The sequence below is a fragment of the Protopterus annectens genome, chromosome 8.part0 (genome assembly GCF_019279795.1).
Source record: "Protopterus annectens isolate FY-2018-M chromosome 8.part0, PAN1.0, whole genome shotgun sequence".
Taxonomy (NCBI): Eukaryota; Metazoa; Chordata; order Ceratodontiformes; family Protopteridae; genus Protopterus; species Protopterus annectens.
In genome coordinates, this window is record NC_056741.1 from 737284005 (window position 1) to 737305983 (window position 21979).

At 39.3% G+C, this 21979-nt stretch overlaps 1 protein-coding gene across 1 annotated transcript in view; it reads right to left on the minus strand.

Moving 5' to 3' along the window:
- Positions 1-4286, minus strand: part of PRICKLE3 (prickle planar cell polarity protein 3) — a 1188758-nt gene extending 1184472 nt beyond the window's left edge. Inside the window, exon 1 of the mRNA XM_044080198.1 lies at positions 4045-4286. Within this exon, the coding sequence (XP_043936133.1) occupies positions 4045-4086 (42 nt within the window). The 5' untranslated portion in view covers positions 4087-4286. The remainder of the gene's footprint in view (positions 1-4044) is intronic.
- Between the last annotated feature and the right edge of the window lie 17693 nt (positions 4287-21979).

Below are 21979 nucleotides of genomic sequence, written 5' to 3' on the forward strand. Positions count from 1 at the left end.
TTGTGACAAGTCAATTGCAAATATCATGGAGCTCATTAGCTGTATGAACTATGTCCTTTTGTAACGTGAAATGTAACTTGCAATTATAGTGGAGCTTTTCTCCCTGGGCCTCCACTGAAAATGGCCTCTTCTTGGCCCAGTGGACTTCCCCAGTCATCAAACTTAAATAAATAAATAAAAGATAAAAGAACCTCATTTTCTTTCATCTTTTCACAAAAAAATTGCGCAACTTAAAGATTATGTACCAATAAAAATGCATTACTTACTGCAAGTGCAACAAACAAATGCAGTATTTTCTTCCTCATCAACTGATATTGTTCATTCCCAGAAATTAATGTACAGCTGCCTCTAGCAGGAACCCAGTCTTAGGCCAAAACAAAAAAAAAAAAATAGTTAAAGGCTTCCACAAATAAGGTTACAGGTTTCTAAGAATTTATAGAAAAAAAAATCTGTCACTTTCATCCTTCTTCTGCAAGAGTAAAGAAATGTAAGCTTTAAACACATAAGAGAAAACCCTGATATTGTTACCTCCTTAGACCTGCCCTTATTTTAGGACACAACCCAAGAAGAATTCAGGATGCACTATGCTTCACATATATTTATCCATCTCCTGCTTCTCAGGAAAAAAAAAATAAAAAAACAGATGCTGCCCCATAGCAAAGTTTCAAACAGCAATGCATAGAACTACATTATTGCACAAACATAATGCTTGAACCAACTTCAACAGTACGATTATCCAGTCCATAAACTTTTGAGTTGTTTCTAGTGCTGCCCAGCTTTAGATCCATTTTTTTTAATATACTGCGGTAAAGGCCCTTCAGATATACAAGGCTATATAACCAGTGAGACAACAAAGATTTAAATAATGTCAGAGGGCAGACATTATAAAAACATAATTAAGTTACTAACACAGTGAGTCATTTACTAAGCAGGGAAGAAGTCTGGAGGCAAATACAATTTAAAGCACCTCATGCTTAAAGGTTTAAATACAAAAATACTCTTTTTATGTTAGAGACTACAAGATGATACCATCCCCTCCACAACCAGTAACATCATTTCAGTTCTACAACCAAGTTTCATGAACAGCTGTCTCTGGAAAGACAGGCATTGTGGGCCAGAAGAAAATAAATTTGGCCCCATTAGTCTGAATGCTTGGCATCCTAGTTACTCAAGTCAAATGAGACGAGTTGATGGAAGGACATAAATTTCGACAACTGGTTTGAATAGCATACATCTGCACACACTCTCGCTCTGTCTTGCAAGTTCTGTGACCCTATTCAAGTTTATTACCTCCCCCCAGGTACAGCCTATAACAAGAAGGGGCTTATTCCAGCTAGGTTCACAGATTTAAAGTCAAGCCTTTAAATGGCCTTCAATAAGCCTAACTAATAAAACCCCAAGTTGAAATTTCCATATCCCCAAGTATGTACAAATATTACATTGGAAAGAACTTAATGACAGATTTAATCTGATCAAAACGAGAAACTTACTCCATAGTTTTGGAAGGTGCTGTGATTATTTTTTTTTTTTATTTTCTGTTATTCATATTTATTATTATAAGCTTTTGTGTCAACTCCCACACTAGTGAGATGCAAGCATAGACATTTATATAGATCACAGCTACTAAAGTGAATATCTTTAGAAAATGTTGACGTTTTATCAGCCAGCATGAACTTTTTTTGGCAATAGCTTAAGCATCACTTCACATATCAAAATTTTGTTCTTCTGGACTTTTAAACACTTCTGAGAGCTTTAAAGGGTAATACATGGAATGTTGCTTTCCGAAATGGATACCCAAAATGCAACTGAAAGAGGAAAAAAATATACTACATATAGACACTTATAGGGATACAGAAATGTGGCTTCATTTCTTTGAAGCCAGTGACAAGGTACTGTGCAATGTGAACAGAAAAAAAAAAAAATCAGTGCTACATGTTTTATTGTTTTAAAATTGTGCACCTTTTATCGTTCAGGCATTATTAGGATTCCTAATGGGATATATTTGGAGCAAATGTATACAGCAAATCAAGATGAGGCATTTAAATAACTTAGCACCAAGAAACATGTGAAAGAAGAATGTACATCATAAATACTATAGGGAACAACCACCCAGTCAAGCATATTTTCTGATGTTAAAAACTGTTCAGGTACTGAAAAGAAAAAAAAAATAACCTATGGAGGCTGGCTCCAAATTATGCACTTTCATCTTCAGAAGTAATATTACTATGAATGAGTCATAAAATAGAAAAAAGAAAAAAGACAGGGTTCTTATGGAAACAATATTACTTGTGGACTTTAAAGCTGCAATAATGATATACAGCAGCCTGAAGTAGAAGGCTAGTTGCAGGCTGTGGTTAATTATACCATGCAGGAATAACTCTTACAGATTTCGAGCAATGTATGGGCATTTGGGTGCTTTGCCTTTCTACAAAAAATAATCTGATCAAATAGTTGCAGTTTCACTAGTTCCTTGTGGCAAACTAACATTTGTTATAAGTAACTGATGCTCTTGTAGCATATGTTTGGCTATGCAAGCTTAGGAAGTAGGTCAAACAGGTCAACAACAAAAAAGTCACCATCTGTAAGCACATGTTAAGTCAGAAACATATAGACAGTAGTATTAAAACACAAATATAAAAAATGCATATAATATTTCCTATTTAAAGTTACACAAAAATTTCAGAAAAGTTTATTTTTACCTTTCTTTTTTATTGAATGAAAATGTAAATATGCAACATTCCATAATGCATAGAACTTTCTAAAATGACAGAGACAAACTGCAGGTGTTAAAGACAGAAAAGTGATAGCAGTTAACAAGCTTTGGCAACCAAATTTTCTTGGAAGTGAAGGCTTTCATTTTATGCTCCAATTGAAATTTTGAGTAAGTTTCACATTACAAGAGAGATTAGAAATGTGAAAAGGCCATCAAAAGGAGACAATATAGCACATTTTTAATAGACTGGGGCTGTGAGCCTAGAAGCCAGAGACCACATCTTACAATTAAATTCTGCATATTACCTGCTCTTAAGAAAATTTAACTTTCACACATTCCTGGGTACACTAATAAGTTTCATAACAGTACAGTGGCTCTCTTCCTCCTGACAGAGGCAATTTCCAGAGTTTAAGTGGAATCACTACTGGCTGACAGAAATGCAGTACCTTATAGAGTTGTATGAGATGAATGAAGCACTTAAGAAAACCTCCATTCTTAAATACTAATAATAATTCAAGAAAATATGACAGATCCTTGTGTACCATACTCTTCATTTTAAAATGCATTCTCTTTCATATGGTCATAAATAGCAGATCATACACAGCTCATTTACAGGTTCATACACTTTAACAATACATACTGCCCTGTACATAAAGTTGATGTAAAAAAATATGTACTACACAAAATAACGAGGAGAGACAAGAGCTTTTACTTTTAGAAATAATAAGTCAAAACAAATATGTTCATGCTTATATTGGACAATAAGCTGTACCCTTAAAACATAAAGTAAACAAAGTCCACAGCAAGCCACATGTATGCCCATTTTTTGTGATATTAAATTTCCGAAATTCAGGGTGTTCATAAGCTTTTTTCCCCTCTGCTAATCAGGGTACAGCTATAATACAGAAAGGCATACTATACAATTAGATGAATATTTAATGGTAAACAAATATACAAAGGGTTAGAAAACACAACAGCACAGCATACACCTTGCTTTATCCCACAATCCTTCTAATAATGGTATCATTTTTTAACAGTTACAGTTTAAAAACCAGATCAGATTTCTAGGCTCCAAATTTGTGACTTCAAACACACAATAAAATAAGAGCCCCCCCACAAATAAACAAATAAATAAATTGTGCTGAACAAAGCAACTTTCTTTCAGTTCAGTCCCTCCTCTTATCCTTCCACCCTCTGGCCAGGTAAAACTTTATTATTCAGGTTTGTCTTTTTCTCGCCCTCTCTCTTACTCTCCCTCTCTCCTCATTCCCTGTCAAATTAAAAGTCCCTGGAGAACAAAGTATTTTGTTTCATTAGTGGTAAGTACTCACTGATCTGTTGGAACGCCTCCTCCTAGATCCTCTGATGAACATTCTTGAGAAACAGAGAAAAGTTTGAAGTTTGTTTGTCTTGCCTCTCCCACTGTAAAGGTGCTGTAGAAGTTTGTTGTCCTTAATATGTTACTGTGTCTTTGTCTCTCCCCCCCAACACACACAAAATGCACACCTTTTGTTCAACAGCTCCAAGCACTCCTGGATTTCAGTTCCGTGTATCTTCACTTGCAGCAAGGCAAATTGATACTCTGTTACTGGCAGTTAAAGTAAAAAAATAGGAGGAGACACTCTTAAAGAGACACTGTCTTTTTTTCTTTGCCACAATTAAACTAAGTAGTTTTTTTTTCTTTTCATTTATACTTAGGGCTGGTGACAACATATCTAGTTTCTCACTGTAACATGGCTCTAGGGTGGCTTCTCTTTTATACAAGAACCCCAGAAAAGCTTTGCTGTAAGTATTATTAACAGTCTATTACTTAATGGAATAAGCACATCACTGTAAACTTTCAGAGCTTGCTTTCTTTATTTTTAATGGAAAGTCTGCACACTTATTCTATATTTATATAAATAAATGAACACCTCGTGTCCTGCATGATAGAAAGGTATGTCTGATATGTTTTGAGCAGATGTTATACCTTTTAGTTGAGCTTAGGAGCTTACTGGGGATTTACTGTAGCATGAATAGAGAGGAGTGAAGGACATTTGGCATTTATGCATTTCTCCTATGTAGTCAAGGTAGCTACTAGTCACTACATGTTTGATTTGTGTTACAGCAAACCTGATGTATAGAATAAAAACAAATATATTAGCCCACCGTCAGCGCATACATAACTGCTATATATCTTTGGACTAAGTTATCTCATACACCGAACCTACACTTCTGTTGGCATGGCACATAGGTGTTCATTTCTTCTAAAGAATTTTAAGTAAAACTCTAGGATTAAAATCATACTAAGTGTTTACAGTAACAGAAGATAAACAAAAGTGTCTACCTTAATACTGTGACTGGATGCAGCAGCTGTCTTCCAAAGAGCTCTGTTAGGATAGCAGGCTAAGTAACCCGATTAGAATAACAGAGACCAGTTGTTCTCGAACTGAATGTCTTCTACCTTATGTTTCTTGTGTGACTCCTTATCTTGTTGCTAAGTTGTAGTGAGCTGAAGCTTGTCTTTTTTAAGACCTGTGAACTCCTAACAGCGATGGTTTATTTATTCAGCATTCTCTCCCAAGGACAGGAGAAAGAAAGCCATTTTTTTCCCTATGCACTGCCCCCACCACCAGCACGGTGACTCATCATTACCCACTATGACAGTAGGATAATGCTCTGCTACACCCCAGGGTAACTCTGATACTGCAGTAATTGGGAAAGGAAGCTGTTATGTGAGTAAGAATTTTTTTGTGAAGTATGCCATTCTGAGTCGTTATACTTTCTCTAAAAAGTATGCAAACCAGCATGTACAGAGCAAGGACACAACGAATAAACAGTGTAGCAGTATGTGATGTGACACTTACTTGTCCGCAGGATATAGGGCAGTGTTTCTTCTTCTTTCTGGAATAAAATTGGAAGTAAACTGCACATCAGGATCTACCAAAGCCTGAGTAGCCACTGTTAGCCATCAAGCATTCATGCCTGAGATGTAACCAACATGAAGTATCTAGGCTTTTTTTAAATAGCGGAGTAGCAAGCAGAAATGTGTAATGTACTTGCTACCTTTATCACACTTCATGCATGCATCACACATCCAGAAACTGTCTTTTCATTTCTGAACACAAAAAATGTTGCAATATTTTTTTTTTGTTTATTCTTTTTTGTTTGCTTTCTTAAAATGGATCTCTGTATACGTATTTTTGTCTTTCAGCCCCTTTTTGTACTGAACACTCTGCGCATAATATTTCTCTAATCTTCGTCCTTACGGGAAGGGGCCAGTTGAAAAAATCAGTCAAATAAGAACCTTTTGACAGAATCTGGGCCATTTACCTTATTCATACTTTCTTTATTTCATTCATTCAAACTCTATTTTGTGGCCTGAGTGTTTATACTGAACCTAGGCCATACTTTAGGGAAGAAAAATACTGTAATTGTAAAGTTTAGGGTTTGCCTACTTTGGCTTCCCTTCCCTTCTCTTCTCTACAAATGGTGCAACCCCAGAGGATGGTTATATTTGCTGGGTAGTGTTGGAGGCACAGCTCCCCCCACCCCCTCAAGACCCAGGGCAGACTTTACAAAATACTGTGTAAAATAGAGGAGTCAATTCAAGGCACTGTCAAGTGAGTCCTGATCTCCACAAACACCCAAAGCACTGCAACTCTAAATAGCACCATTTAAAACAGCTACTGCATATACATCACACAGCACAAAAGCATAAACCTTAAAAACATATTTTGTTTTATAAAAACTTCTTCACTGGTGAGCAAGGCATCTCTAAAGGGTACTGGGTGGGCGGGGGGGGGTAAGAGAGGAGAAAGCATAATGATGAGGTCACAATGGGGAAAGAGGACCAAAGGAAACTAAGTGATCACTTATTATTAGATCAGGGTTTACACATATGCAGAGAAATGGGAGGGACTGAGAGATAAAGAGAAAACAACTGCAAATGTAAGTCTGTAAATGTATGACAATTAGAAAGACTCTGAGCACTGCATACCCAGAAAAGAATATGAAAACAGGACACCAGTATGTCAACTGAATGTGTGCATAATTCATATATCATGCTAATGTTGTTGTACAGCTACACTTATCTGCAGTAGTGTGAAATACTGCAATTCAAGTGTCAAAAGAGTAGGTCAACAAACTGAGAACAGAGCTTTTGTGTACTAATGTTTGCTTAATCTCACTGGTATGTGTAAAGTAAAGCCAAAGAACATTATTGCTACATCGTCTACTTTGATAAGATAGGGATGGTGATTAAAGCAGTAGTGGGGGCAGTGCTTCTTATGTAAATTAAACACTGCTATACGCATGATTCCAGAACTACAACTTCTCACCTACTAATTGGTAGCCATAATCTGTCTAAATGTCATATGCACTCAATCCTTCTATCACTTGAAGGCTAACACTAGAAATAACACTGGAAATGTAAACAGCCCATAAACCTATACACCAAGGTCTTTTTCTTCTTTTTTCTTATATTTTTTTACCTAATTGTCTCCATCTAATAGAGCTAAAGATATGAAAATTAGCTGTAAGCTATAGTTTTAGTTGTGCGTGGATTGGGCAGGACTTTCTGTATTTATTATAAAAATATTAAACTTTTAAATAATACATGTCCATGGTTTTCTTTGTTACAGTTTTTCTCAAAATATTAAACTTTTAAATAATACATGTCCATGGTTTTCTTTGTTACAGTTTTTCAGGAGATGACTTGTTTAACCTACAATTGAGTCTAAGACCCTTTAACAGGAGGGAAACACAATGACACTGCCCTAGAGTTGAACTGCAGAAACATACATAGCAGCTTAAATCAAACATATAAATAAAAGAGAAAAGCAATAGAAAATTGTGCAATCTCACGATCACTTCTGCAGTTATTTATTCAGGCTGATTGTGGAAGTTGTTGATTTAAGTTATGAATTTCCTTTTCTTGAGACAAAACACCCTTGTAGAGGATTCTATTTAATTTGGGAGATGCTGCAAGCCTACTTCTATTCAGGGGTTATGGAAGGCAAAGCACCCTACAAAAAATAAGGCTGTGTGAGTCTAATGAATTTACTGGGATTTTAAACAATCTTTCTCACAGTATTGTAATTTACAGTATTGTCTTTCACAAAATCAACCTAAATCCAGAAAAAAATATATAAGAAAAGAAAAAAAAAATCATATTGACACAATTGCAATATGAACACAACATAATGAACCAGAAAATACACAACACCATTCACATTTGCTTCAGGAAATATTAAGTGATTGCCAGCTCTATCCCCACAGCAGCCACCTGAGTTCATATGCTAATACTGATGTTCTAATGAAGCATGTGGATACATTGCTGCACACTTGAAATGCTGTTCCTTGGATGTCACATCAAGCTGAGGTCTCATCTGCCTGTATTATTGGTAGTTGCATCTTGCATAGTCCTGTTAATGATCTGAAGTATTTTAAAACATTTCATCAACAATAAAATCAGTACGAAAACAGAGCAAAAAAAATAATATTCAAAATACAGTCACTACACAAAATGAGCACAAAATAAGGAGAAATCAAAAACAGTTATTTCACAACCTAGGAAATACAATAGTAATTCAAACTACATGCATACACACACACACACACACACACACACACACACACACACACACACACACACACACACACACATTCAAATAACAAGTCAGTTTCCCATACTTGCTCGCAAATCTTGCAAAGTGTTGGTAGGTAAATGTATTGTCTATAAATAATTTATGTCTGTATACCACAGCCAAAGTATATATATATATATATATATATATATATATATATATATATATATATATATATATATATGTATATATATATATATATATATATATATATATATATATATATATATATATATATATAATCACTATGGAATACCAAATTTCCACAATCCCAAGACACTAAATCCCGAGGACCAGAATCTCGAGCTTGCGAAATCTCAAAACTTAAAAAATAAATAAATAAATAAATAAATAAAACATACACCAAACTATTCTAACATGTATGCAGGGGAGCAAGACCCCCTGAACCCCCTACAGCCCCTGCAACTTAAATATACCAACTATGAGATCGCACTACAGTGGAGTGAATGGCAAAGTTCCTGTTCCGCACTGTACGGCAATCCCCATTCACTACATTTGAGATTCTGCAATCTCGAGATTCTGGTCCTCAGGATTCAGACTTTCAGGACTGTAGAATTTCTGTATTCTGTAGTGATCCTATATATCTATCTATCTATCTATATATATATATATATATATATATATATATATATATATACAAACACACACAAAGTATCTTTCATGTACTATGGCCAGATATGCCGGAAGCTGTTGAAGACTGGGGGAGGGGGGGAGGGAGTGATAGGGGCACTTAGTGATCTAAAAATGACAATTTTTTAAAACTATTTACTTCCACAATGTAGGTTCACTTGGAGGACATTTTAAGCTTAGCCAGTTTCCATTTTGGTGCTTGAATTAACATTCTTGATTGGTCTTACCTATCCCATGGCTGATAATTGTATTTTAGCCCTAGTGAGAATAAATGTGATCACACTATAGATAATTTAAGGGGACCCATGTAAGGGATGTAGCATTTAGGAACTGCCTCTATCCATTAGTGGCATGACGGGGGATCCTGGAGTACATTTTCTATTACCCATCCTTAGATCGAAGGGGGGCAATAACATTTCTAGATCTAGTCACAATCAATCTGTTTATAAGCTGTGCAATGCAGAAATACTTTATGACTCTGCGCACATATTAGTCAAAAAGTTAGGTCACTGTACACACAAGTTCCTAAATGCCAAACAACTGGGTCATTTCTTAAGGGACATTGTCAATTTGGCAGTTCCCTGGAGTAGGTGACTTCCCAAAGGATACAATAATGTATTTCTTGGATTTTAGTTGCAATTCATGATTCTGGCACCAATTATTGTTTGGGACAAACCTTCCTACATGATGGTTAAGTCATTTGGGGATTCAATAACTTCTCCTAGCTTGCAGTCATCTCAGACTTAGTCGACCAAAGCCCTTTGGTATTTCCTTTTACTTTTGAGATGTATATGTTGTTGTTGTCTTTCGGCTTTTCCCGGTTAGGGGTCGCCACAGCAGAACTCCGGTCTGCTAATGATTGGCAGTAGATTTTGACAAATGATGAGATGCCAGCTCAACGTTCAACCTTCAACGAAAGCACGCCCATTTATGCATATCTTTTGAATGCCCACCCAACCGCGGGGAGGACATGCAGACTCCACACAGAAGGCACTCCAGCCAAGAATCGAACGGAAGAACCTCTTGCTGTGAGGCAACAATGCTACCACTGCACCACCTTTTGAGATGTATATGCCAAACAGAAAATGTCTCAGCACTGAACCCTGGGGGACTCCACTGGTGACTGGTCTCCCCCTATTTTTATCTCCTGCATCCTGTGAGCAAGCATACATGTATATGTTCTTTGATTCACCTTCCTGATTGTATTAATCTGATTGTATTAAATTATATTCCTTGTATAATACAGCACCACGTGTTCGAATATGTTTTAAATTTGTAGTTTAGAACAGTCTTCTAGTAAACAATGAAACAAAATATATGAACCAATAATAACAAAACTACACATTTCAGAAAATTTCAACCATAAAAGGCCACTCAAACTTCTGTCATTACAATCCACCAATATCAGTAAATATGCAAAATCTCTGCAGAAGTAAGCCATCTAAATAATTCCACATTAAAGGGATCTGTAACTAATGAAGAGGTTGCTGCTAGCAAACAACTTTATATTTCATTGTTTCATCTAAAAATAAAGTGCCTGTTGCCCTTGAAGAATAAATTGCCTATGTTACATTAAAAAAAAATATAAGATAGTAATTTTACAACAGGACTAGATGGCAAACTGATAATGGGTTCATAATTACTAGCTAACTCCTCTAAAGGAGGACATTCATAGGACTGCAGCATCCACTCCCACTAAAGTAAAACACAGTACAGTATCAGCGATCCATCTGTATACTGTGAGAGTAGTACCCACAGCCTTCTGCATCAAAAGCAAGTATACTACCTGTTGTGCTACTAGCAATGCAAACAACTTGGCATAAGTAGCACTAAACTTCTCTTCCCTGAAGTTCTCAGCTCCTTGTAAAATCCAGTTGATCAACTAAATCTCTCAACTTCGCAGAGCAAGAAATTTGGAAAAAGCCAAAATTTATTTGGGGGGCAAAGGCCCAAAACCAGGGACACACTTTAAACATTGCTTGTATAATCTTAGAAAGCTGCTAAAATAAAGTGTTTTGTGTTACCATGTGTTTCCTGAAAGACAGGAAGACTGAAACTTAAAGAGCTATCATTATTTAGTGAATTCAGTTCTCATTGATTTGCCAGAAAAACACAAATTTTAAGAGGAACAGACCAAAACTATGAGCCAAATATTCTGTGGACAGTGGAGAGCTATGGACTCAACTCCCTGAATCACGACTGGTAGTATAGGTAGAGAATTCAGGCTCTTGTTTGAAACTGACTAACACTAACCACCAGGTATACCTAACCAGGGCAATTTACACACACCCACACATGGGAGCAGCATAACTTCTGCAAATAAAAGAACAAAACTCTGCTTACTGGCATGACTCTGGCTCTGGCAGCACTAATGGAACAGCAGCAGCATAACTTCTGTAACATAGACCAATAAGAGAACAAAACAGCTAGTTTATTTAGTTTAATTTCCATGTGCAAATCTACGGAAGCATGTAAACTCCTCTTCATTAATTTTTCCCAACAGGTCTTGCAGCTGTAAAAATGGGGGGGGGGGCTCCCCTCCCCCTGACTCTATGGTTTTGGCACCCATGACTATGGCTGTAAAAAACCCCAAAAATAAATAAAATTTAAAACTAATTCACTCAGTCTGATATTTCAGCCCTCTCAGGAATCATAATAATCCGAAAAAAACAACATGGTGAAAGGGTGCAATAGCCATTTTTCCTACTGACTTTTACATCAAAATGATTACTATCTGAAACTATTCTTTCAAACAAGTCCTCTCCTGGATCTGCTTATATGTCATATTATCCTTCACCTCAAATGGCAATAAACATATGAAGAAACACTCCTAGGAATTCAGTCTTAAATCAAACCAACCAATGTGTCATAAAGAAATCTCTGTGTTCCTCCATGCTTGGGTATGGCTTTGCTCCTTCAAAACTTTAAAGTATTCTGCCTGATAGTCACCTCAAAAACCAACCAACACAGTTAAAATATGGGCAACTTTCAAGCAAAACAGTTAAATGGTTTTGTAGTCTAGCACAGTTCCTCACCCATTTCTGTTTCCACTTTTCCTTATTTAGTACCACAAAGACTTCAAGCAGTACATAAAACAATATTCTAACATGCATGTGTTTTGAAGGAAAAAAAACAAAGGGCTACACAGCACAGGTTGAGAAGTACTCTGACTTTCCAGCTTCTCTTAACATATAAACTTCCTCAGATTATTGGAGTTAACCTAGTCTGCCCTGGTGTCATAGAGGGATAAAATCCTGCCTATGACTCAGTTGACTGGGGTTCAGTTAGCAGTTTGGCCTCTTGAAGGTGCAAGCAAGGAAGATGGGTGTGTCTGTCCTGGATGGGACAGTGCTGTACAGGACACATTTGCATGGTTGGTTTCCTTGGTAGAGACCCCCCTCACATGTTCAATTATTCCCTTCTTCCCGGGTCACTGCATATCTGGGTATATCCTAAATGTGATCCATCTCTTGGTGTGAAAAAAGAGGGATGACCTTTTGTCACTGGGGGCTATGGGCACACAACAACTGGGGAGGGGAGCATATATCATCATACTGTGCCTGACTGTTAACTTACTGTATCAGAGCAAGGGAGGGAATAACCCTAACTTCCCATTTCATTGACATCAATGCACCATGAATGGGGCTTGAAATGAGACAACACAGGGGTGACACTTTGTCTCTGTGTGATGTCATTCCCAAGTTCCTTCCCACATGTCTACCCAGCTGTGTCAATCTAAATAATATATGGTGTACATTGGCAATGGGACAACTCCAGGCTTCCAGGTCATCATCCCCTACCACACCATAAAGAGAGGTGAGTAGACATAGCCTTGTCATTTATGTGTCTCTTACAATGGTTCCAATGGTGTTTGAACCATTAATTGAAACTGGGTCACCTGGATCATTGTCAGGACTTTATTCCTCTATGCCAGTGGTACTGGCTATGTATTAGCATAGTATATTAAATACTATATGCGTTTTGTATGGATTCCCTACAGCTTAAAAGGAGGGGTGTGTGACATCCCTCCTCTGGGCCAGTGTTCAAGGAGCCTCAATCCTCACCACTGACACAGGTGGGAAACATTTAATGAGAAAAGAAATAGACACACACAGTATTTTCAAATGCAGCTCTCTGCACCAAGTACAATTTCACTTAAGAGCATGCAGGGAATGCACACTCCACCTCTGGGGCTGGGTTTTCTCTCCAGGCCCCAAATAAGACTCCCCACTGACACAGCTATAGAGCTGAGTCCTTAGCTGGGTGTTCCAAGCCAAATCCTCCACTACCTTCTCTGAGAAATCAGTTCTCTCACTGTCCCTGTTCAATGTAGCTGCAACACATACTCCCCTTGAGATTTGATTTTCACACACACACACACACACACACACACACACACACACACACACACACACACACACACACACACACACACACACACACCTAGGAAAGGCTGGCACAGTTTACCTGCTTTGCCACCTCCACCCAGACTATAAGGTAGATACACTGCTACTAGAACATCCAAAGCCAGCTACTCTAAGGCTCTTACCAGGTTACCCAATTACTCTCAGTAAAATTAGTACTGGTAAAGTTTGACAAATCAGCAAGACTTTCAGGAACATGGAGACACACTGCCACTAAATGAATACAATTACTCTCAAAGGTTAAATATTTTCTAAAAGACAGCCACAATGAAAGTTATAGGTATATTTCATAATAAATAATTAGATAATACTGAATATCTATTTACAATAAACACCAGAGTTCCACTTCACAGGAAATATAAAAAAATAACACAGATTGGACGACTCAGACAGACACAGAAAAACAATATTTAGCTAATCTCACTATATTTTCTAACTGACTGAAGAAAGTACAGTTGTGTAAATCTTACCATAACAGTAGATGTCCTTGTCTTTACTGCTGCAGTATTCCTAATGATATGGGATACCCTGCAGAGGAAGCCCGACATTCCGCCAGCCTTCCAAAGACTTCTGAATTTAAAAAGTATGCCTAACGTCACCAAACGATCCCTGTGTAAAGTAGAGCATAAAGGTGATGTTCAGGCTTACTGAAAACAGAACTGATTTCCCCAGGAGGTACACCAGTCCAAGGAACCCAAGAGGTAACATGTACATCCAGAAAGGTAAAGAACTAGGGGGGATGGAGGAAGGGAGCGAACACTGCAGCAGTGAAGACAAGGACATTCTGTCCTTGCATTCAGTGCTGCAGTATTCTTAACTATATGGGAGATTGCCAAAGCTCAAGAGGAAACTAGGGAGGAGGAAAGGGCAGAAAAGTCCCCTAAAAAACATGAAGAACTGAACTAGCAAAACCAGCCCTAGCTCTAGAGATACCATCCAGCTTGCAGTGCTTGGTAAAGGTATGCACAGAAGTCTAGGTAGCTGCTTGAAGAATAAAATTAGTATCTAAGCCTTTGAAAAAAGCACCAGAAGAAGCCACAGCTCTAGTAGAATGAGCCTTAATTGAAAAAGGAAGGCTCTTGCTGTTTAAAGTGTAACAAAAGGAAATAGCCTTAGAAATCCAAGAATAAATAGTTTGCTTGGATACAGCAAGCCCCACAGATCTAGGATGAAAAGAAACAAATAACTGATCAGATTTTCTGATAGAATTTATTTGGATATGACCAACACTAACTTGCCTATGCATGTCCAAAGTATGCAGCACCCTCTCACTGTCATTTTGGGAGAGGGGAAAAAGGTAGGCAGATTAATAGACTGATTAAGTGATAGCTCATTAACCACCTTCGGCATAAAAGAAAGGTTAGTGCACAAGGACACTCTGTCCTCATGAAAAATCAAAAAAGGAGGACAAGCCATAAAGGCATGGAACTCAAGACATCCATCTGGCAGAAGTAAGCACTAACAAAAGAACAGTCTTCTAGGAACAATGCTGCAAGGAAGCTGAAGTAGCAGGCTCAAAAGAAGCTTGAGTTAACTTCTCCAAAACAAAATTAAGATCCCAGGGAGGAGGAATAGGCATTCTGGGAGGTTTTATATTAAGGATGCCTTTAAGAAATTGTCTCACCTCACACCTAGCAGCTAAAGGAGGAGAAAAAGGCAGACAAGCATAGATAGCTGATAGGCGGGCCTTAATAGAAGAATAGGCCAAACCAGCATTGAGCAACTCACACAAATAAAAGAGAACCAAACGAGCATCCATAGTAAGTGGGTTCAGGTAACAAGAGACAGTCACCAAAAAGAAAAAATCTTCCATTTGGATAAGTAGGATTTCCTAGTAATAGGTTTCCTGGCCTCTCGGAGGACTTCTAGCATGTCCTCAGATAAAAAGTGTCTATGAGGAATCAAAATTCTATCACCCACAGTGTCAGGTGAAGGGTGGATAGGTGGGGATGGGTAAGCAATCCCTTGTCTTGTGTGAGTAGCTCCACCCTGTGAGGTAACTTGTGATGATTGCCCCTGGTTGAAGCAGAAGAAGAGGGAACCAGTGCTGTCATGGCCAAAAGGGAGTCACCAGCAATATTTTGGGAGCATTCTGTTGGATTCTGAACAGGACTTTTGGAATGAGAAGAAGGGGAGGGAATGCATAAAGAATAATCCACTTCCAAGAGAATGAGAGGGCGTTCACCTTCCATACCAGAGGACCTGGGAGTCTGGCACAAAATAGAGGAAGTTGTCTTTTCAGAAGGGAGGCAAAAAGATCCACTTCAGGAGTATCCAATTAGTGGATAATGTCCAGAAACAGATCCCTGTGAAGCATCCATTCATGGGACTGGGTTAAGGACCTGCTTGGAGTGTCTGCCACAATGTTCTGACTGGAAGGGATATTAACTGCCAGAATAGTCACTTGACACTTGACTCCAAGATCCCATACCAGAAGTGCCAACCGGCAAAGAAGATAAGATCTCATTCTGCCCTGCTTGTTGATATACCACATCACTGTGGTATTGTCTGTGAATACCTTGAGAGGCACTGGAAAAAAGAGAGACTGAAAGGCCTGAAGAGCCAGCAGATGGGATCTCATCTCTTTGATATTGATGTACTCCTTTTGCTGACAAGGCAACCACACCCCTGTACTTTAGGGAGCCAAAAGTAACCCCCCCGCCCATGTCTGAGGCATCCATGAACAGTTTGCTGAGAGGGAAGAGGAGGATGAAAAGGGTCCCTATATTCAGAGATAACTGCTGAATCCACCAGAGAAGTTTCTGTCCAAGGCAAGGAAGAAGAGGAACTACAAATTCTAGAGGATGAGCATGTTGAAGCCACACTGACTTCAGAAACTACTGAAATTTTTCATATGAAGTTTGGCCAGAGGGAGCATTAGAATGGGCAATGCCAGGAAATCCAGAACTCTCAGAAACTCCCTGGTGGTAATAGAAGCCAGAGGAAGAAGATCATGAAAGAAAGAAATGAGAGTTAAGGCCTGTGGAGGGGGCAGGAATACAAGCATTGACACCGTCTGAATCCAGCAACCCAGAAAAACATGATCTTGAGAAGGAATCAGAGAAGACTTTTTAAAATGTACAGTAAACCCCAAGCTCTGAAAAAGTTATATGACAAAATGAAGATTTTGCGAAAGGGTCGCTGGAGAAGACGCCTGAATCAACAGGTCATCCAAGCAAGAAAATTCCAATCCCTCTGAGCTACACGCTCTAGGGACCTAAACCTTGTCACCACAATAAACAGAACATGCTGGAGGGATAGATTCCTGTCCCAGAGACTTCCCATACTCAGGAATAAATTACCTATCTATATCAAACAAAGCTCCTCATTAGCACTCTTCAAGAAAAATCTTGATGACTGGATGGGAAATAGGAAATTCACCCCAGAGATCATCTCTGTGGCTCTGCTCGACAGTGGCACAGGAAAATCATTTTCTTGGGTGGCAAAAGCCAGGGTACCTTTTTGGCTGGGCTTGTATAGGCCCCAGGGCTGATAGCCTAGTACCTACCTATGAACCTATGACATATTTGGATTCCTTAAAGTCTGCAAAAGGCAATCACAGGAGCAAGGCATTTGTTGATTGCCTTTGGGGCAGTAGAAAACCCAAAGGGCAAAGCAGACATCCTATGGACCAAAATATGGAGATAAGCATCCTTAAGATCCAGAGACACCATATAGGGCTGAGGGAGCAGGAGTGGAAACAGAATCTGAAGGGACAACATCCAAAAGGAAGGTACCTTTAGAAAGTGTTTAGATGAGACAGGTCTAGAATAGGTCTCCAAGTGCCCTCTTTTCTGAGCACTAGAAACAGTCAGGAGTAGAACTCTTTCCCCCTTTGGGACAGAGGCACCTCTTGAATAGTACCCTAAGACAAGAGATCTTGAAAAGCCTCTGGTAAAAAGGAGGCTGAGGAATGCCCATAAAAGGAGGATGGCATTTCCACACCATGAAGTATCCCTGACGAATGATTGACAGAACCCAAGAATCCTAAATAATCTGAAATTGGAACAGAAAGAGAAAGGCAAAGAGAAAGAGGAATGTAGCTGGGAGGGGAAGGATAGTCACACAACTTGGTTTGTCCAGAAAGGAAGGCTTTAGAGTCCCCAATAATTAAGTAGCCTTAGCAGGAAGACTCAGTTTGCCACTCTTCTTACCTTTAGTAGAAGGACAGGACTGCCTACGAACAAAGCCAGGCTTAGCAGGGTAGTTTCTCTGAAATTTGGTCACAGGAGAAACAAACACATTTAAGTTCCTATAAGGCCTTACCCTTATCCTGAAGGGACTTAAACCAGCAGCAGCTTCTGCAAACAAAAGTTTAGAATCCAGAGGAGCATCCATCAACTTAGCTTTAATATCATCAGGTAGAGGTTGAAGCCTAAGCCAAGAATTCTTCCTTATAACTGAACCAAAAACAGCAGTGCTAGAAAAGGCATCCACCGTATCATAACTATATTTAATAGAATGAAAAATGACTTGATAGAAAGTCCTTATCAAGAAAAGAACAGAAGTTTTATCTTCAGAGTCTGGAAAATCAGAAATAAGTTGACAGGCCTGAGAAAGAAGAGCCAACACATCCCTGATAATTAATAGCCCTAAAAGCTAGGGTAGCAGAATTGTAAACCTTTTTCCTCAGCCTGTTCATAGTTCTGCTGTACTTGTCAGAAGGCAATAACTTGGGTGAAGGAAGCAATTGAGATGGCTTATCAGAAGCTATGGGCACTAGCAAGGGGTCAGCAGCAGCATATTTATATAAAAAAAAGAACAATCCTCAGGAACTTTCCTATCAGGCTTCTTGGGAGCAGGGGAAAGAGAATCAGGCACCTGAGAGGCATAGGAGAAAGCATTCAGTAAATCAGCCAAGACATGAGGAATAGCCACAGGTTTAGGAGAGTCCAACTGCAACAACTCATAGTACCTCTTATGGATATTAGAGACCTGAGTACAATCCCACTTAAACAAATCCATCATCCTAGAGAGTGTGTCCCCAAAGGAAATTCCCTCCAAAGGAACATCAGGACTAATAGATTCCTCTTCCTCTAGCCCAGAGTCCAAAGGAGAAGGAATTTGAATAGAATAAGTCATGGATGCATCAGAAGAATCCAGCTCATCCTCAGAATAATCCTGGTCTCTAGGCCTTTTAAGAGAAGTAGAGGATCAAGGAGGAGCAGGAACTGAAACCCCATGAGGAGGCATTAAGGACAGTAAGACAGACAATAACCCCTGAGTAAAAGCCTGCCACTCACTTTGTGGATCTCCAGAAGCAGAAGAAACATGTTTAACTTTTTGTTTCTTTTTTAAGAGAATGCCCCGAGAAGGCTTAGATCCAGGATGACAGTCAAGAACTGTAGCAGGAAATTCTTCCAAAACTAAAAACTGAGGAACTCCCTGAGGTCCCTCAGAAAAATATCAACCGTGGTTCCCATGAAGGTCTGAAATGGATGCCTACAAAGTCTATTCGGAAGTGCTGCCAGATGAATCCTCACCTGTCTCCTACACGGGCACTGCAGAAAAATCCAGCAACACAGCCAGGCGAGCCTCTGGGTTTATAATGACTTTGGGAGAAACACCTGGCAGAGGCTGGAGAGCAGAAGATTCCAGTCTTACCTTTTTCACCTTCTTCTTCCCTAATGGCTGATCCTTGGGGTGGGAGATTCCTTCCATCGTATCTTTAGCAAGTAGCTTAAGACTCTGCTTCTCAAGATACAAGAAAAGGGAAGAAAATCTACTGTGAAGGGTTTTTGGAACAAACACCTGACAAACAGAAAAAGATGTATGGTCATGGGAAACACCTAAGCAAAAAAACACTTACCATGGAAGTCTTTATGGGGAATCTGTCTCCCATACTGGCATTTACTCTTCCTGGATGACATTAACCTCAAGGAACACAAAAAAAAATGAGAACAAAATCCCCAATGGTGCAATTACCTTGCAAAAACAGCAAACAGGCATAGGAAGTCACTAGAGAAAAAAATGCAATTAACTGGCAGAAGACTGACACAGGTAAACAGACTTATGGTGCAAAAGATATGTTCAGACTGGCGACAAAGAAGATATGTTTTTGGTAAGCCTGAACATCACCTTTATGCCCTACACTATACAGGAAGCATATGGTGACATTCAGCATACTTTTTAAATTCAGAAGATTTTGGAAGGCTGGACAGATGTTGGGTTTCCACGGCAGGGAATCCCATATCATTAAGAATACTGCAGCAGTGAATGTAAGGACATTTACTGTTCTCTAGTTACTTACTAAAGCAAGGCAAAATGAAGTAGATGAGTGTCTTTGTTGTCATGTCCAAGACAGAGTGCATCTATCACATCTCCCACTAGCATTCAAATACAATTTCACTGCTGGCTACAGAATGACATCGCATCTGATCACCTGACTCTGTGGTTCCCAGACGACCCCCTCACTAGCAACTGAGCCAGGATTTGGCACAGATGTGTCACAATACACACACACAACTTTGCTAAGGCTTAATACAGCATCTGGAAGCTATAAAACAATTTCAACAGTCCCACCATTCCTGCAGAAAGACTTTTCACAGACATTGTGTCTCTAGCTGCATTCAGACCCATGAGATAACATATTTATGGCCTAAACCAAGTAATTTAATTTCAGGCTATTTTTCTTAAGGTTAGCTGGGCTGAGCTTAACCCCTTCCCTTCCAGTATCCTCTGTTAAATTATATTCATTTAATCAGGTACGAAAATACAGTCTGACATACATGTATATTTCTTTTCTGTCCAGCAGGACCCACTGTTGATACATTTTTAACACAAGCAACTTTACAAATACATTTTTAACACAAGCATCTGTACAAACCAATTGGATATTCAAATGACATATGATTCTTCACAAAACTCCAGCTAGCTCGGCTGGCATATGTTACATATGCACTGCCCTACACTCCCCCTTGCACAGCTGGCACTACACCACATCATCACAAGTTGTAATGTGCAAAGTGAATATACCACTTTAACAGCAAGTACCGATAAGTCGGCTTGCATGTAAGGTGTCATGAGTATCTTCATGCTTCAGCAGTTGTTGCTATGTTAACAAACAGAATAGAAGCATCCAGCACTGACCACTCTGTGCATAGGTTCATAGTTAGGTAGTAAGGTAGCTGCCCTTGTGGGTTATTTTAGGCTTAGATAGTTTCCTTTTTTTGTGCTTGAATTAACTTGTCCTATTTGATTAGAGATTGGCCTTGCCCATCCCATGGTTGATAATTATATATTATCCCTAAAGAGAATAACTGGAATCATACCATTGATAATTTTAGAGGAGCCAAGCATGGGATGATGCATTTAGGACATGCCTCTGTCCATTAGTAGTACAGGGGGTAGTCCTGGGTGAATTTTCTGTTTCCTATCCATGGATCCAAGTTGTACTTAAATATGGACAGGGCTAAACTTTGTTTTATGTGGATGCTTTATTGTTTTTGAGGATGCATTATACAATTTCCTAGCAGGTATATGATAGGCTGAAAGAGTCTAGATATCCCAGTGAAAAACAGTGGCAGGCAGAGCAGGTAGTAAATGCAGCAAAGCAGATCAGATCCAAGTGATCTTCTGTCAATAGCACTAGTCAGCTCAGTCAAGGGTGGAACTGGTGTTCAGGTAGCACCAAGGTGCTGACTCAAGCCAGGCAGGAGCAAAACTGGTGCTCAGGTAGCACCCAATGGGCCGACTCAGCCCAAGCAAGAGTGGAACTGATATTCAGGTAGGACCAGTGTGCTAACTTAGCCTAGTCATGAATGGAAATGCTGTTCAGGTAGCACCAATGTGTTGACTCAATGCAGGCAGGGACAGAACTGGTGTTCAGGGAGCACCCAATGTGCTGACTCAGCCCAGGCAAGGGTGGAACTGATATTCAGGTAGTACCCGGTGTGCTAATGTAGCCTAGTCATGAGTGGAAATGATGTTCAGGTAGCACCAATGTGTTGACTCAATGCAGGCAGGGACAAAACTGGTGTTCAGGGAGCACCTAGTGTACTGACTCAGCCCAGGCAAGGGTGGAACTAATATTCAGGTAGTACCCAGTGTGCTAACTTAGCCCAGTCAAGGGTGGAACTCGTGTTCAGGTAGCACCAATGTGCTAACTCAGGCCAGGCAGGAACAGAAATGGTGTTCAGGGAGCACCAGTGTGCTAACTCAGGCCAGGCAGGGACAGAACTGGTGTTCAGAAAGCATCCAATGGGCCGAATCAGCCCAGGCAATGGTGGAACTGATATTCAGGTAGTACCCAGTGTGCTAACTTACCTTAGTCATGGACGGAAATGGTGCTCAGGTAGCACCCAATGTGCTGACTTAGCCCAGGAAAGGGTGGAGCTCCTCTTGAAGTAGTAGCCTATGTGGAAGAATTATAATATTAGCAAGGAGACCAGTGGAGCATCAGTGAGAGGATAACCCTGGTGGTACCCAGACTGGTACAGAAGAGGAAAAAGTAGCCATTCTGCCATGTAGCTTTCTAGTAACAGATTCTTATGTTATGTACCCTTCAGCTAATTACATTTCAGCAGAAGACTATAATCACAACAATGTAGAAACAAATCATTAAA